General features: G+C 36.6%; 1 protein-coding gene across 1 annotated transcript in view; it reads right to left on the bottom strand.

Moving 5' to 3' along the window:
- Nucleotides 1-18,008, bottom strand: part of CEP57 (centrosomal protein 57) — a 46,686-nt gene that overhangs the window by 6,554 nt on the left and 22,124 nt on the right. The window contains exons 3-8 of the mRNA XM_043897975.1: nt 13,938-14,117; nt 13,433-13,554; nt 4,150-4,266; nt 3,476-3,553; nt 2,081-2,188; nt 1,453-1,530 (exon numbers count right to left, since the gene is read on the bottom strand). Of these exons, the coding sequence (XP_043753910.1) occupies nt 1,453-1,530; nt 2,081-2,188; nt 3,476-3,553; nt 4,150-4,266; nt 13,433-13,554; nt 13,938-14,117 (683 nt within the window). The remainder of the gene's footprint in view (nt 1-1,452; nt 1,531-2,080; nt 2,189-3,475; nt 3,554-4,149; nt 4,267-13,432; nt 13,555-13,937; nt 14,118-18,008) is intronic.

An 18,008-nucleotide genomic window follows, 5' to 3' on the forward strand; every position in this document is an offset into this window, starting at 1 on the left:
TAAGAAACTCACAAAGCACATCTTATCATGAATTGCTGAAGAAAAAGATTTAGTAACCTAGAAGAAGGAGGTAAGAATAAAAATAAAGCTATCTTCAAAAGTTTCAAAATTTTCGTATAGTTAAGGCTCCATTTGGGTCATCTACATCATCATCTATGTTGATCCCTGAGAGCAGAATAAACCCCACTGAGGAGAATTTACAGCAACAGATTTCATGCCATTTAAGCATTTCCAAGTAAAGCCGTATAGAAACGTGAAGGGCTGTCTGAGGTATAATGAGGTTTCATAAGTAGGGTGTTTGGACAGAGTCCAGGACCATTATGCTCAATGTTTACATAATGAAAACATTGGACAAGGAACTGTTATTAAATGGGTTCCAAATATAACTGAACATCAGATATTGAGACTGGGCACCAATTAAATATACTTTCTAGGCCCCACACCTACACAATTCTGATTTAGTAGAATTGTGGCAAGGCTTCATAATCTGCTTTTTCAAGTGCATAGTCAATGATTCTCATACAGCTGGTCATCCTCTGAGAAACTGTTTCAAACCCAACTCAGAGATTCTATGGCAAAGCAGAACCATGGTTAGAAGCAAAAGATACAAGAAAAAATGTAGGTCAAAAGATATCTGCAATCCAAGAAGAGATTAAATTTAGGGTAAAGAACAGCCAATGGCAAAATTTTTAAAGAATGATTTGTGCCACACAGATCTACAAAGGACAAGTGGAAAAGCTAGGAAATTGTTCCTTCCCCACGCTTTCACTGAGAATTTACTGTGGGTTAAAATAAATAAATAAAACTTATTCCTCAAGCCTCTCAAACTCACTATCTAGAGTTGGGTGTTCAAGGTATTGAAATAGCCAGCAACACAAACATCAATGAAAAAAGTGGCATAAACTAACACAATGTTGAGCACCTCTTAGAAATCACCCAGTACTTGCTGATATTTGACAAAATCACCATCTCCACATTTTTAAGCACTAAAGGAACTTAAGATTCAAGTCTATGTATGGCTGCTTCTTGGAGAATCAATCCTTAAGTAATAAGCATGTAAGGACAAAGAGGACGTGACTTCTTTTCATTTAAATATCTTCAATCTATACATAAATACAAATCAACAGGGCTGATATGAAAATTCCAGTGCTACAAATATACAGCTTCCCATTTCCTTTCCTATCCATAACCATACCTTCACCAAACCAGGGGCTCTGTTTTTGTTCATTACTTCCTTCCACATACACTTCACCAGCTTTAAAGCATCCCACCAAGGTTTCCCCCTGCACCCCAGTCCTATAAAACTTTCTTCCATCTCTTTCTTACAACACTAGGATCCCTTGGTAAAAAAGCAGAATAATGTTTTCACCATTTATAGGTATATGGGCAAATGAGTGGATTTAATTCAAAGATCTAAGTTGTACAAAAAAATTCAGAGTTCAACCAACTCACCTTTCCAGCTACAAATGGCATATCACCCAAGCATAATCGATAATGTGGCTGTATAGCAAAATAGTTCCTAGAACCCTTCTGCAAGGCAAAGAAAAAAGGAAAGCAATTTTACTCACATGCCGATAAGAGCTGCCTATGTAAGACTAACCTGAAATTTCAGGTAACTGCTGGGCTCCTGCTTGTTTTATCTCTACTGGCATTACGGCCAGTGCTCCTAATAATACTTGTCAACACACATCTTACCCTAAAGAAAGGCTAAGAAAGAAAAAAAATAGTACCTGACGAAACAGCAGTTACAGTCTCAGTAAAGAAATTCTCTGTGTCTATATGCATGTACATATGTATATACACACACACAAACTTTTAAGAGCAAGGGTAATTAATGCAATACTGAATAATAACTAATATTTGTGCAGTGCTATGTAGTTCTAAAATGTTTTCATATTAATTAGCTCACTGTTAGGGTTAAAATTTAGAAGTAGGTATTACTTATCCCCATTTTCCCAATGAAGAAACTTAGAATGAAACATATTTACTCATCCAAGATTGAAGGACCAGATGGTTTATGAGTACTTTCACATAAACTATATCAAGCAATAACCAGTACCTTATGGTTCTTTTTTCATACCTTTTCTGGTGGTTTTGACTTCTTTTTTTTAATTCTTTTTGTACTGGGAACACATGAAGTTGCCTTATCTTGATAGATAAGTCTATTTACTTCTAGACCAGTCTGCAACTAGGAAAAATATGAGAACCTAAAGTTAAATACTGAAGAAATAAAAGTTATGATTCAATGCCATGTAAAGGCCTATACAAAACCTACAGCAGTATCATACAGTACAGATTAAAAAACATATCACAGCTATGTAAATGTGTCTAGTCATAGCTATGTAACTATGTCTTGAGTCAATCTGTGAACACTTGTCCAATATTTTAAATCAATACCACTCTAATTTCATCTTGAAGTACTGTCCTATAATTTGTCCTTTCACTTAGCCTGGCTCCTTTTAGTTCCTTATTTGAAGTTGGTCCTTAAATTTTATCTAACGAGTTAAAGCCAATATTTCTAACTCAACCAATGCTTCAGCATTTTCTTCTTTTCACACAGCATGTACAACAATGCTAGACAGAAAGCACAATCTTCCTCTTTTAAAAGCTCACACACTTAATGCAAGAAAAAGGAACTGGAAATCCACGTCCAAAAGAACTGGAAGGTGTGTCAGAGAATGTAATCAAGTCCTTTTCCCTAGAAGCTTAGTAACTACATTAATTTAATATAGTAGAAATTCCACAAGCAATTACTAAGGGTTTCAAAAAGGGCTGCTGTTTTCAACTTTTCCTTAAAAATATAATTATATACATATGTATATACATATATGTGTGTGTGTGTGTTGTCTACAACAGTGGTTTTCAAACCTGCCTATGAAACAAAATTGTCTTGAGTTTGTGAGAAACACTCAGATCATCACAATGCCTCACCTATCCCACCTGGTGACCACTGCATGGGATAAAAATCCAGGGCTACGAATGAGCAGAGTTCATTTTCCTCATATGGTGGCTTTAGTGAATTAGTACAGGTCACCAACTACTGGGCAGCCCACTACCTTCACTACTGACCTGGCGTCTGGAGGCCACCAAAAAAGAGAAGCACTTACAAGATGGGATACTGAATGACGGATACTGAATGAATGATTCACAGGATACTTTCAAACATTTCCAATGGTGACTATTATGTGAAAAGTTTAATACAACTATAAAGTTTTACATGATTATGTGTATAGATTCTGATATTTTTTAGTCTATTGATAAAAAAAAAAAGCTGGCTGAAAGCCCACAACTGGAAAACTCCTAAAGAATTGCTCAGTTTTTACTATCTGCCTATTTCACAATAAGCTAAGTCAGCAAATTTATATCCTGGACCATTCTGAAATATAAATTATCAAAGCAGTCCACATCTACATCTATTTATATATAAAGAATAGCAGGAAATGTGAGGAGCCTACCGGCTAACATTTCAACTTACCTGGGCTGCCTTAGCTTGCATTCGTTTCCTTTCTTGTTCTTCCTGACGGAGTTTTGCTTCCAACTCTTGCATTTTTTTCTAGTGATAAAAATATTAAAAGTGGTAACAGTGAAAAGAGTTTCAATGTGTATTTGTAAAATTTTAATATAAGCAACATAGGAAAGTGTAAAATTTTCGCATGGTAAATATAAGCCTGTGAGTTCACCCTAGCAACAGCTCTGGGCTTGCCAGCATCCATGACTCTGCCTTAAGATTTAACAGAATTATGAGTGAAATCCAAGGCCAAAGAACACAGCTTCTGTATGAAGGCCTATAGGCTACATGGAAGTTGGATCTGGAACCTTACAGTCTCAGTGGTATTAAGTACTTCCAAATGAATCAATTAAAAGTAATATTAGTTCAGAGAAAAACTTAAAAGTGATACAAAGCCTTAAGGATACTGAAAAACATTTTATCTGTCAATATTTTCAAAAATAACTCCTTCCTTAGGTACGCTACTATTGTAAAATGTGAACTTTCTCTCCAAATTTATGTTTCCTTCTTAAAAAAAAAAAACCTATATGTTTCTTTACTATAAGGTCACTTTTTTCCTATAAAATATTTAGTATTATAAAATGACCACTTTTACAAAAGAACCAATATTATGCACAGGTGAGGAAGAAATTTTCACTGACTTCTGCAAGGGCTTGCATTGTGGTAAGCTTGTTATACTCCTGTTCAAGAAGATCCAATTTTTCAAGTTGGTTTTGAACATGTGTTTGATCATGTTGTCGTTCTCTTTCTAGGGAGACCTGGGAAAGAGTATTAAATATAGCATGATAATCTGACAAAAAACTGAAAAAAACTAATACGGATAATAATAGGCTACTTGTCTTGCTTTTCACAGAACTACTTAGATACTGCAGAGAAATTCTAGGAAAACATAAGATGAAACCATAGGAATATTAACAAATACAAGCGAAATGTCCTTATCATATACTATCATAACATGTGGTTCTATACAGTGATACTTAATACTCTGACAGTACTCATGCAACACACAGGCTGCACACAAATACTAGTTATTAGTCTGGTTTTCTTAAAGAGTTTTAATTAAGGCAATAATCATGGTTTTGGTATCTACCATTTACACTTCCTCTGAATTCTACACAAAGCATCCACCATTTTTTCTTTTTCTCAGGTTTACAGTTAAGGATTTGAAGACTGCCACCTATCAGATTTAATGACTGACAGTCACAGGATAAACTAGAATAAGAATAATTAAACTAGAATAAGAAGTAGAAATATGCTAAATTGAAGTATACACATAAAAAGTCAAAACACTAAGCATTTGAACTCATCTTCATATACCAAGTCTACAGCAATAGACATCATACTAACAGAAATTTGAATATGACAAAGTAATACAGAGTTATACATTTCTCAGGAATTTGTGTGAACAGTTACTGTCCTTAAAAGAATACGTTAAGTTAAAAATTGGCACAAATCACATTTTTTCAGTACTGGAACCATTCTTGTTAAATGAATTACTCAAAGTTTACTGATGAAAACAGAGCTTAATTCAAAGACATTTATGTATAATAGATGTATTAGTCAAGACATCTCACTACTGTTTTTATTTTTTCATGTATTTTTATTAGTTGGAGGCTAATTACTTTACAATATTGTAGTGGGTTTGGTCACACATTGACATGAATCAGCCCTGGAGTTACATGTATTCCCCATCCCGATCCCCCCTCCCACCTCCCTCTCTACCCGATTCCTCTGGGTCTTCCCAGTGCACCAGGCACGAGCACTTGTCACAGGCATCCAACCTGGGTTGGTGATCTGTTTCACTATAGATAATATACATGTTTTGATGCTGTTCTCTTGAAACATCCCACCCTCGCCTTCTCCCACAGAGTCCAAAAGTCTGTTCTGTACATCTGTGTCTCTTTTTCTGTTTTGCATATAGGGTTATCATTACCATCTTTCTAAATTCCATATATATGTGTTAGTATCCTGTAATGTTCTTTATCTTTCTGGCTTACTTCACTCTGTATAATGGGCTCCAGTTTCATCCATCTCATTAGAACTGATTCAAATGAATTCTTTTTAATGGCTGAGTAATATTGCATGGTGTATATGTACCACAGCTTCCTTATCCATTCGTCTGCTGATGGGCATCTAGGTTGCTTCCATGTCCTGGCTATTATAAACAGTGCCGCGATGAACACTGGGGTGCACGTGTCTCTTTCAGATCTGGTTTCCTCAGTGTGTATGCCCAGAAGTGGGATTGCTGGGTCATATGGCAGTTCTACTTCCAGTTTTTTAAGAAATCTCCACACTGTTCTCCATAGTGGCTGTACTAGTTTGCATTCCCACCAACAGTGTAAGAGGGTTTCCTTTTCTCTACACCCTCTCCAGCATTTATTGCTTGTAGACTTTTGGATAGCAGCCATCCTGACTGGCGTGTAATGGTACCTCATTGTGGTTTTGATTTGCATTTCTCTGATAATGAGTAATGTTGAGCATCTTTTCATGTGTTTGTTAGCCATCTGTATGTCTTCTTTGGAGAAATGTCTGTTTAGTTCTTTGGCCCATTTTTTGATTGGGTCATTTATTTTTCGGGAATTGACCTGCAGGAGTTGCTTGTATATTTTTGAGATTAATCCTTTGTCTGTTGCTTCAATTGCTATTATTTTCTCCCAATCTGAGGGCTGTCTTTTCACCTTGCTTATAGTTTCCTTTGTTGTGCAAAAGCTTTTAAGTTTCATTAGGTTCCATTTGTTTATTTTTGCTTTTATTTCCAATATTCTGGGAGGTGGGTCATAGAGGATCCTGCTGTGATTCATGTCGGAGAGTGTTTTGCCTATGTTCTCCTCTAGGAGTTTTATAGTTTCTGATCTTACATTTAGATCTTTAATCCATTTTGAGTTTATTTTTGTGTATGGTGTTAGAAGTGTTCTAGTTTCATTCTTTTACAAGTGGTTGACCAGTTTTCCCAGCACCACTTGTTAAAGAGGTTGTCTTTTTTTCCATTGTATATCCTTGCCTCCTTTGTCGAAGATAAGGTGTCCATAGGTTTGTGGATTTATCTCTGGGCTTTCTATTCTGTTCCATTGATCTATATTTCTGTCTTTGTGCCAGTACCATACTGTCTTGATGACTGTGGCTTTGTAGTAGAGTCTGAAGTCAGGCAGGTTGATTCCTCCAGTTCCATTCTTCTTTCTCAAGATTACTTTTGCTATTCGAGGATTTTTGTATTTCCATACAAATTGTGAAATTATTTGTTCTAGTTCTGTGAAAAATACCATTGGTAGCTTGATAGGGATTGCATTGAATCTATAGATTGCTTTGGGTAGAATAGCCATTTTGACAATATTGTTTCTTCCAATCCATGAACACGGTATGTTTCTCCATCTATGTGTGTCCTCTGATTTCTTTCATCAGTGTTTTATAGTTTTCTATGTATGGGTCTTTTGTTTCTTTGGGTAGATATACTCCTAAGTATTTTATTCTTTTTGTTGCAGTGGTGAATGGTATTGTTTCCTTAATTTCTCTTTCTGTTTTCTAATTGTTAGTGTATAGGAATGCAAGGGATTTCTGTGTGTTAATTTTATATCCTGCAACTTTACTATATTCATTGATTAGCTCTAGTAATTTTCTGGTAGAGTCTTTAGGGTTTTCTATGTAGAGGATCATGTCATCTGCAAACAGCAAGGGTTTCACTTCTTCTTTTCCTATCTGGATTCCTTTTACTTCTTTTTCTGCTCTGATTGCTGTGGCCAACACTTCCAAAACTATGTTGAATAGTAGTGGTGGGAGTGGGCACCCTTGTCTTGTTCCCGATTTCAGGGGAAACGCTTTCAATTTTTCACCATTGAGGGTAATGCTTGCTGTGGGTTTGTCATATATACCTTTTATTATGTTGAGGTATGTTCCTTCTATTCCTGTTTTCTGGAGTTTTAATCCTAAATGAGTGTTGAATTTTGTCAAAGGCTTTCTCTGCATCTATTGAGATAATCATATGGTTTTTATCTTTCAATTTGTTAATGTGGTGTATTACACTGATTGATTTGCAGATATTAAAGAATCCTTGCATTCCTGGGATAAAGCCCACTTGGTCATGGTGTATGATTTTTTTAATATGTTGTTGGATTCTGTTTGCTAGAATTTTGTTAAGGACTTTTGCATCTATGTTCATCAGTGATATTGGCCTGTAGTTTTCTTTTTTTGTGGCATCTTTGTCTGGTTTTAGAATTAGGGTGATGGTGGCCTCATAGAATGAGTTTGGAAGTTTAGCTTCTTCTGCAATCTTCTGGAAGAGTTTGAGTAAGAGAGGTGTTAGCTCTTCTCTAAATTTTTGGTAGAATTCAGCTGTGAAGCCATCTGGTCCTGGGCTTTTGTTTGCTGGAAGATTTCTGATTAGTTTCGATTTCCTTGCTTATGATGGGTCTGTTAAGATCTTCTATTTCTTCCTGGTTCCGTTTTGGAAAGTTATACTTTTCTAAGAATTTGTCCATTTCTTCCAAGTTGTCCATTTTATTGGCATAGAGCTGCTGGTAGTAGTCTCTTATGATCCTTTGTATTTCAGTGTTGTCTGTTGTGATCTCTCCATTTTCATTTCTAATTTTGTTAATTTGGTTCTTCTCTGTTTCTTAATGAGTCTTGCTAATGGTTTGTCGATTTTGTTTATTTTTTAAAAAAACCAGCTTTTAGCTTTGTTGATTTTTGCTATGGTCTCTTTAGTTTCTTTTACATTTATTTCTGCCCTAATTTTTAAGATTTCTTTCCTTCTGCTAACCCTGGGGTTCTTCACTTCTTCTTTCTCTAATTGCTTTAGGTATAGAGTTAGGTTATTTATTTGACTTTTTTCTTATTTCTTGAGGTAAGCCTGTAATGCTATGAACCTTCCCCTTAGCACTGCTTTTACAGTGTCCCATAGGTTTTGGGTTGTTGTGTTTTCATTTTCATTCATTTCTATGTATATTTTGATTTCTTTTTTGATTTCTTCTATGATTTGTAGAAGCGTGTTATTTAGCCTCCATATGTTTGAATTTTTAACAATTTTTTTCCTGTAATTGAGATCTAATCTCACTGCACTGTGGTCAGAAAAGATGACTGGAATGATTTCAATTTTTTTGAATTTTCCAAGACTAGATTTATGGCCCAGGATGTGATCTACTCTGGAGAAGGTTCCATGTGCACTTGAGAAAAAGGTGAAGTTGATTGTTTTGGGGTGAAATGTCCTATAGATATCAATTAGGTCTAGCTGGTCCATTGTGTCATTTAAAGTTTGTGTTTCCTTGTTAATTTTCTGTTTAGTTGATCTATCCATAGTTGTGAGTGGGGTATTAAAGTCTCCCACTATTATTGTGTTACTATTAATTCCCTCTTTCATACTCGTTAACATTTGCCTTACATATTGTGGTGCTGCTATGTTGGGTGCATATATATTTATAATTGTTATATAGGGGTCTTGTTTTTGTATTCACTCAGCCAGTCTTTGTCTTTTGGTTGGGGCATTCAACCCATTTACATTTAAGGTAAGTATTGATAGGTATGGTCCCGTTGCCATTTACTTTGTTGTTTTGGGTTCACGTTTATACAACCTTTCTGTGTTTCCTGTCTAGAGAAGATCCTTTAGCATTTGTTGAACAGCTGGTTTGGTGGTGCTGAATTCTCTCAGCTTTTGCTTGTCTGTAAAGCTTTTGAATTCTCCTTCATATCTGAATGAGATCCTTGCTGGGTACAGTAATCTAGGTTGTAGGTTATTCTCTTTCATTACTTTAAGTATGTCCTGCCATTCCCTTCTGGCCTGGAGGGTTTCTATTGATAGATCAGCTGTTATCCTTATGGGAATCCCTTTGTGTGTTATTTGTTGTTTCTCCCTTGCTGCTTTTAATATTTGTTCTTTGTGTTTGATCTTTGTTAATTTGACTAATATGTGTCTTGGGGTGTTTCGTCTTGGGTTTATCCGGTTTGGGACTCTCTGGGTTTCTTGGACTTGGGTGGCTATTTCCTTCCCCATTTTAGGGAAGTTTTCAGCTATTATCTCCTCGAGTATTTTCTCATGGCCTTTCTTTTTGTCTTCTTCTTCTGGGACTCCTATGATTCGAATGTTGGGGTGTTTCACATTGTCCCAGAGGTCCCTGAGGTTGTCCTCATTTCTTTTGATTCTTTTTTCCTCTCTGCTTCATTTATTTCCATCATTTTATCTTCTACCTCACTTATCCTATCTTCTGTCTCTGTTATTCTACTCTTGGTTCCCTCCAGAGTGTTTTTGATATTATTTATTGCATTATTCATTTTTAATTGACTTTTTTATTTCTTCTAGGTCTTTATTAAACATTTCTTGCATCTTCTCAATCTTTGTCTCCAGGCTATTTTTCTATAACTCCATTTTGTTTTCAAGATTTTGGATCATTTTTATTATCATTATGCTAAATTTTTGTTCAGGTAGATTCCCTGTCTCCTCTTTTGTTTGACTTGGTGGGCATTTTTCAAGTTCCTTTACCTGTTGGGTATTTCTTTGCCTTTTCATCTTGTTTAGATTGCTGTGTCTGGAGTGGGCTTTCTGTATTCTGGAGGTCTGTGGTTCCTTTTTATTGTGGAGGTTTTACCCAGTGGGTGGGGTTGGACGATTCGCTTGTCAAGGTTTCCTGGTTAGGGAAGCTTGTGTCGGTGTTCTAGTGCATGGAACTAGGTTTCTTCTCTCTGGAGTACAATGGAGTGCCCAGTAATGAGTTTTGAGATGGGTCTATGTGTTAGGTATGACTTTGGGCAGCCTGTATGTTGACACTCAGGGCTATGTTCCTGCGTTGCTGGAGAATTTGCATGGTATGGCTTGCTCTGAAACTTACTGGCTCTTGGGTGGTGGTTGGTTTCAGTATAGGTATGGAGGCTTTTGGACGGTCTCTTATTACTTAATGTTCCGTGTAGTCCGGAGTTTTCTGGTGTTCTCAAGTTTTGGGCTTAAGTCTCCTGCCTCTGGATTTCAGTTTTATTCTTCCAGTAGTCTCAAGACTTCTCCAACTATACAGCACTGATAATAAAACTTCTAGGTTAATGGTGAAAAGATTCTCCCCCATGAGGGACACCCAGAGAGGTTCACAGAGTTATATGAAAAAGAGGAGAGGGAGGAGGGAGATAGAGATGAGGAGGAGGAGAAAAAGGGGGACTCAAGAGGAGAAAGGTCTACACAGTTGTCTGTTCCCAGAGTGTTCTCCGTAGCCCAGACACCCACAAAGATTCACAGAACTGGATTGGGAAGAGAAGGGGACAGGAGGAAATAGAGGTGTTCTGAGGTAGAAAATGGAGAGTCAAGACTGGGAGAGAGTAATCAACACACTCCTGAATAAAAATGGGAATTGAATATTGGATTCTTAAATGTCCAAAATTTATATCACATACTGAAAAACAAAGATTAAAAATCTAGAGTAGAGGTTAGACTCTTAAACATACAACATTAAAAACAAAAATACAAAAAATTTTAGAAATATATATGAAGTTTGTTTTAAAAGTAGGGCTTTTTTTTTTTGCAAGGTTATAGTGAAATGAAAATGAAAATTAAGGAGTAGTAGAGGAATATTAGAGGACTTTAAAAGGAAATAAGAGAAAAAGAAAAAAAAATAAGAAAAGAAAAAAGAAAAAAAAAAACAAGAGGAAAAAAATTTTTTTCCTAATTAAAAAAATTGTAAAAATCTATGAAAATGAAAGTTAAGGAGTAATGGGCGAGTAATAGGGAATTTTAAAAGAAAAGAAAAGAGAAAAAATAGAAAAGAAAAGAAAAAGAAATTTTTTTTTTAATTAAAAAAAAAAGTGAAAATGTATCTAGGAATTTCTCTGGAGCTGTTGCGGTCAGTGTGGGGTTCGGTTCAGTTTCAGATAGCTCCTCATTGCAGCTTACACTTCTCGATATCTATAGGCCCCTTCTGTTGTAGTCGGTGTTACCTACAGGGATTTTAATCTGTTGCACTGGTCCCTTCTGAAGCGGTTCCCTTTCTTTATTTGGCTTCTGTTTGCTGGTCTCTTCAGTCTCTAATTTCCGCCCTGACACAGGCGGGCGGAGGTGGTCTCTTGCTCAGGTTGCTAGTTCCCTTGCGCTGCGGGGAGGGACTGGCGCTGCTTTCCCATCTACGCTGCTCAGGCTCCAGGCTGCTCTATATGGAGCAAGCCCTGCGCTGCCCGCGGTTCCAGCCCTTGGGTGTTCCACAAAAGAGCGGACTCGGCTGCGTTTTGTGCCTTCCCTGGCCCAAGCAGCTCAGGCAGACAGGAGCTTCATGGGCGCACTCTCCCCGGGTGCGGCGCACCTTCTCCCCTCCGCGTCCCCAGCCCCAGTCCCTGCCCGCGCTGGTCGGGCGGGTACGTGCACCCTGTGTCTAACTGTGACCCTCCTGGCGGATGTCGACCATCCAGAATCTCAGGAAGTCTTTGGTTAGAAACTTGAGGCCTGTTTGCAGTGTGGTAGGGGATGCAGTCCTTGGGGCCGAGCCTGTCCCTTTCCCCTCCCCGCTGCCTCCTGCCTCCGGCGGGGCTGGGCCGGTCCATTCCGCAGCCAGCTAGCTCCTCTGGACTTGCTCAGTCCCTTTGTTCTGTGGACGGCTGGCAGTGTGTTCGGGCCGGTTCATTTTCTCTCTCTCTTTTGCTATCCCACAGTTTAAGTTGGTAACTCACAAAGGCTCCCTCCGATTGCCCTCAGGGCACTCCGGCCCAGTCCTTACCCTAAGCAATGCCGCCCGCTCCTCTCCGTTCCGCCCCCACTTGCTGGTGGCGGATGCGGGTGTCTGGGGTACTTTTCTGCTGGGAGTTGCTTTTAGGCACATAATCTGTGGGTTTTATTTATTTTTTCCCTCCCAGTTAGGCTGCCCTCCGAGATTTAAAAACTTCCCCCAGACCCGCCAGTGCGAGGGTTTCCTGGTGTTTGGAAACTTCCTCTATTAAGACTCCCTTCCCGGGACAGATCTCCATCCCTGGCTCTTTTGTCTCTGTTTTTATCTTTTATATTTTGTCCTACCTCCTTTCGAAGACAATGGGCTGCTTTTCTGGGTGCCTGATGACCTCAGCTAGCGATCAGAAGTTGTTTTGTGAAGTTTGCTCTGCGTTCAATTGTTCTTTTGATGAATTTGTAGGGAAGAAAGTGGTCTCCCCGTCCTATTCCTCCACCATCTTGGCTCCTCCTCCCCCTCACTACTGTTTTAAAAGGTGCTTTCTAACCTGTGAACTGAAATATCCTAATAAAGAGAATTACTATAGTGCTTACTGAACATGCTTGGCTATTTCCAATCATGTTCCAGATCACCTCCTTCCCCACTCCAACTATCACATAAAAATGTTAGACCCAACTGGAAACAAGAATATAAAGTCACAATAAACTCACTGGCACAGTATAGAGAACTATAATATAATTTACACTAAAGAACTGCTGAAGCATTCTCTTAAATATTGTCATGCAATCAAGTATTCCTTTTAGGTCTAATATCTCCAACTATGACTGAAGGCTAACTGAAGTGGAAAGCATTCAATTTCTCTCATGTTGCAGAGTGTCCAACAAAATATTCAACTTCTGTATAACAAAATTAAGATGCTAAAAAAGTATTCATAATGAATTCAAATTCTAGATTTACAATAGGAAAATGAGGTATCACTATAATTGATCCCAAGTAATTTCAGTCCTGGGCTGTTATACTGTCCCAAAGCAGAAGCTATAGAGGATATGACAGTGTGTATGAGGGTCATCCAAAAAACAAACTCTTCTTTACAGCTTTGCTGAAAGGAAAAAAACAAACCACTTTTCTCTCAAAGCTTCCACTAGCAGTTTTTCAAAATGATGGGTACTATTACCTTTTAAGATAGAGGGAGAACTGATTATTTGTAACAGCACCATTAGTCCTCACTGAATAAAAAGGTCTTTATATCTACCTAATTTTCTCTATAGCTAACTTTTCTTGAGAATGATTCTGTGAAGGAACAAACCTGTTTCTCTAATACAGATGTCCTTTCCATTTCTGCATGCTTTATCATGTTCCGCATGTATTCCAATTGTTTTTCTAAAAGATTACATTTATTTTCTGCAGCTAACAACTGAGATGTCAGTTCTAAAAGGAAAAACAGAGATTAGCTCACTCACAAAACAGTTTTTTTTTTTTTTTTACAAAACAGTTTAACAATCTGTTTAACACGAATCTATAGTATATATAATAAACATTTTCCAGTACCTCTAGAAGCGTTTTCAGAGGACCTAAGTCATTCACTTTCTGTATGTTAGTCTAATCTGCCTTGCATTCAGACAATAATTTTAATGCAGGACATCAGCACTTGTTCCTCAAAACGCACTCAAATATAATGCAATCTTGTAGTGCTGGAAGACACTAAGCACTAGAAAACACTAACGTGGAATTTCTTTTAAGGTAATTTTTTAAAGAGTAATCTTATAATACTTATGTTGATAGTGTTTTATTTCCCTCATAATTAAACAAACCTTGATTGTGCTTTGATTCCTCATTCTTTGAATTCTCCCTTTCTTGTATCTGTTCATCCAATACTTTCTTATATTCAATTGTTTCTTTAGACAAGGTTTTCACACTTTCTTCTGCCTGAATCCTTTCAAGTTCTAAACGTCGAATTTTATCTTGAAGATTCTTCAGAGCAGAAAATATAGCTGTCAAATACAAATATGGATACTGTAAGATACTGTCCATGGAAAAGTTTACTGAAAAAGAATAAATACATCTAAATAAAAAATAAAATTGATGGAGGATCACTCTTTAGGAATTATGATCACATGATAATTGTTTTAAAATATCTATTTAAAGACATCATGCCAATCTCTGAAATGAGCCAGGTATTCAAGTAAAAAGCACACTGCAATGATAAAAACATTGCAAGGATTTGGTAAAATTGCAAAAATATTTAGCTAATCACACAAAAGCCACAAACTGTGCTAAGGCATATTAACTGTCAATCTTTTGTTTTACTAATAAGATCACATGCAGAACCCAATTATAGAGTAAAAAACAGTTAAGCACAAAAACTGGAGAAGGCAATGGCAAACCACTCCAGTATTCTTATCTGGAAAATCCCGTGATAGAGGAGGCCTCACGGGCTACTGTCCATGGGGATGCAGAGAGTCAGATATGACTGAGCACACACATATAAGCACAAAAAGGACTATTTTTTTGATCTCCAAAAAACCCTAAGCACTCAAAAAGCTTCTAATTATAATACATATTCACTGTAGAAGGCAAATACAACAAAGAGAAGAACTACTACCAAGAGATAATGACTATCAATTTTGGTCATTACTTAAAGAGATTATTTCCCTGTGATCAGTTAGGAATTGAAAAACAAAGTTATTAGATCAAAGAATATTCATATTTAAAGGTTCCTGAATAGAGCAAAATACCTTAAAAAAAAAAAAAGGCTGTATCAGTTTACACTTTTATCAGAAGTACCTGTCTTTGCCAATACAGACCATTATTAACTACAATGTCACTGCCATTCTGATTAAGAAACCCAGGGTACTCCAATTATTTTATTTTGCATTTCTATTAAAAATATTTTGATATATGAATTTCATATAACTGTAAGTTCCTATATCTATCATACAGCAGTGTTAACAATATTCAATTATTTTCATTCTTTTCTTGCTTGATAATCAAAGTATTTAAGATTATATGAATTTCCTTCCAACTACTACAATCCATAAGTTTAGTACTTCTCCATGTCAATCTATAGGTACATTTCTAGAACTCCATCTTTATACTTACTTGTCTATGAACTTTCTATTCCACTAATGTCTATTTCTGTACCAGCTCCACACTTCCTATTTGCATAGCTCTACAATCCGTTATTGATATGGTGAGGCCATCCTTTATCTGAGTGAAGCCTTCTATTAAAAGAAAAAGTGCAGTTCTCACACATTATTCTTTAAGTGATATTCACAATGTTAAAGTTCCCACTGAGGAACACTGCACAGCTCTATTCAGGTCTCCAAGTATTCTCATAGCAGAGCACACAGAACGAGCCTAGTCGCTGACCACAGGCGACTTCCACCACAGCTTCCTTTCCCAGGCCAGGGGGCTGGGTCATTCCAGTTCCTTTTCTCCAGTTAGACTTCCAAAGGAAGTCACTTCACCTGGGCCTAAAGTTTTTATCTCCAGTTACTACCTGGATTTAAAATCCCAACTTCTCCCCTACCATACCCTAATACCTAAGGCTTTTATATGATATCAAGACTCCTAATAGTCTCTGAGGCTTTCAGTCTTAAATTCATTGTATTTCTGGCACCTAAGTGTTTCCCTTTCTTGCTTTAAAGCTGGATTTTATTTACTTCTTTTGTTATACAAAACTGCTATTTGTCTATGACACTGTTCTGACAGTAATACTGCCATCATCCTTTTTATTTGCTATGTTCCTTACTTGTCTCTGCCAACTTTTCACTTTTAATCTGTGTCATTTTGTTTGAGCATAAATTGACTTGTGAGTTGTTTTTTCAAACAGTCACACTTGTCATATGTGATAAAGGTCGCCCTATTTTTTCACTGTATTTTATATTTTCTAATTTTGTTTCCTTGGCTTTCTCATTATTTTATTTTACTATAAGTATAGTGAACTGTTTATCTGTCTTATTCACCTCTTTTCCTGGTAACTTCCTCTTACATCAACCTGGCTATAACTATTACTGATGTGTTTGTTTAGTATCCTCTCACAAACCTGGCCAGAGCTGACTGACCCACAAGGGCACTCAAACGAAGCCCAGACAATGGCTCTCTTCTTGGGACTTTTGGACTCTAGTCCAAAAAGGTGAAGTCAACGTAAAACTCAAGTATTAGTAGCCATGTTTCCCAATACGTGGAAAAAGTGAGCCTGTGGCTAGATAGAGTGAAGTTAGCTAGAAGAATCAAAAAACAAACAAACAACAAACAGATGGAGAGAAACTAGTGGCCATGTCTGAGTCTCTGGTTTCCAATATTCGTAAAGCCCATCTGTATATCTGCCATTCTTTTCTTGGTTGTTCAATCCTTCCTTGCATGTTTGTAAACCAAGATTCCTCCTTTGCCAAAGCTAATTTCATACTGGGAATTTCTTATAACCAAGTTTTTACTGGCTGCTCTTTCCATTCTAAGTTTTTACTAAATAAATCTAGTACTGGGAAGACAAAAAATGACTTTATTCTACCAATGACCTATATTTGAAAACACATAAAAACCTAAGTTCATATGCACACGCATCCCTGAAAACATTTTCAATGTCAAAAATGAAATTTTACACAAAAATAGTTCATGTAAGAAATATGACAAACTTTTATTCCATCCACTTATTTTCCAGTTTTTTAACTGGGATTTTTCGATCCAGATGACTAAATAACTTACATTATATCTTCACTTTAAGAGTTAAAAGAAAAACATTCTAGGTGATGAAATGATTGGTCTTGTTTTTCTTTTCTCTTAGAAAAGTATGAGTGAACTCTTGTACCACTGCATCATTTATGTTCAAATAACAACATTACCTAGAAAGACCCTTGAGTGAAAAATATTTTATGTAGAAATGAATAATGAAAAATTCAGAGATTTTTAACTTCATATATTTACTGGGAAGGTATACAGTGGGAAATACATTTCTAGAAGTATATTCAAATACTGAAAGATGGAAAAGAGTGACATTGAAATATAATATCATACATATCTGCTTTATTTTCACAAACAGACCTTTCACAGAAAACACTAGATTTAAATTTTGTATCCTCTTCACCCTCAGCAACCTTGAACACACATCTGAAATATTAAATAATTTTGGATAGTTGAGTATGAGAGAAAACTGGAAACCTTAGCATTAAAGACAGATATTGAGTTTTCCTTAAACTTTATTTATCATCTCTGAAATGTGAACTCCATATTGGAAAGAGAGAACCTATTATTCATAATTGAAACTCCAATGGTACATACTGTGTATGGCATAGGTGGTACGCAGATAATGTTCAATAAACATATCTAGGAAAGTCTCCATGATTAATTTAAAATTAGAAACAAATGGCAGCACCTCTTGAATTCTTTACCTAACAAGATTAAACCTCCTTTCAGTAATTTATAATTCATTCCGTTTGCCTAATAAGACAGTCAGTGATTCCCGTCCTCTGCTGCATTTTCACCCGTACTATTTGGTGAGCTTTAAAAAATCCTAATGTCCAGAACATAACCCATAAAAACAAGTAAACTCAAAATATCAAAGAACACTTGGAATGAAAGCCATGGATCCAAGAAGATCCTCAAGTGATTCTAACATAACAAAAGTTTGAAAACTCTCTAGTAACATGTAGGAGCACTAAAAAAAAAATGAAGACTTTCTCCTCTTTACAATCCCAGTTTGTCATTCATTCATAACTTGGGGTGCATTAAGCCTAGCAGATCTCAGCGTCACGTCATTAACAACAAAGTTGGGTCTGTTTGTTACCTAGAATATTTCTATCACTAATGTATCAGCACATTTGCTATAGATTAAGTAGGGTGAGGGGGAGACCCAAATCACTAGTACACATTTTTCAATTTCCCTA

This window comes from Cervus elaphus, chromosome 1, assembly GCF_910594005.1.
Source record: "Cervus elaphus chromosome 1, mCerEla1.1, whole genome shotgun sequence".
NCBI classification, from domain to species: Eukaryota; Metazoa; Chordata; class Mammalia; order Artiodactyla; family Cervidae; genus Cervus; species Cervus elaphus.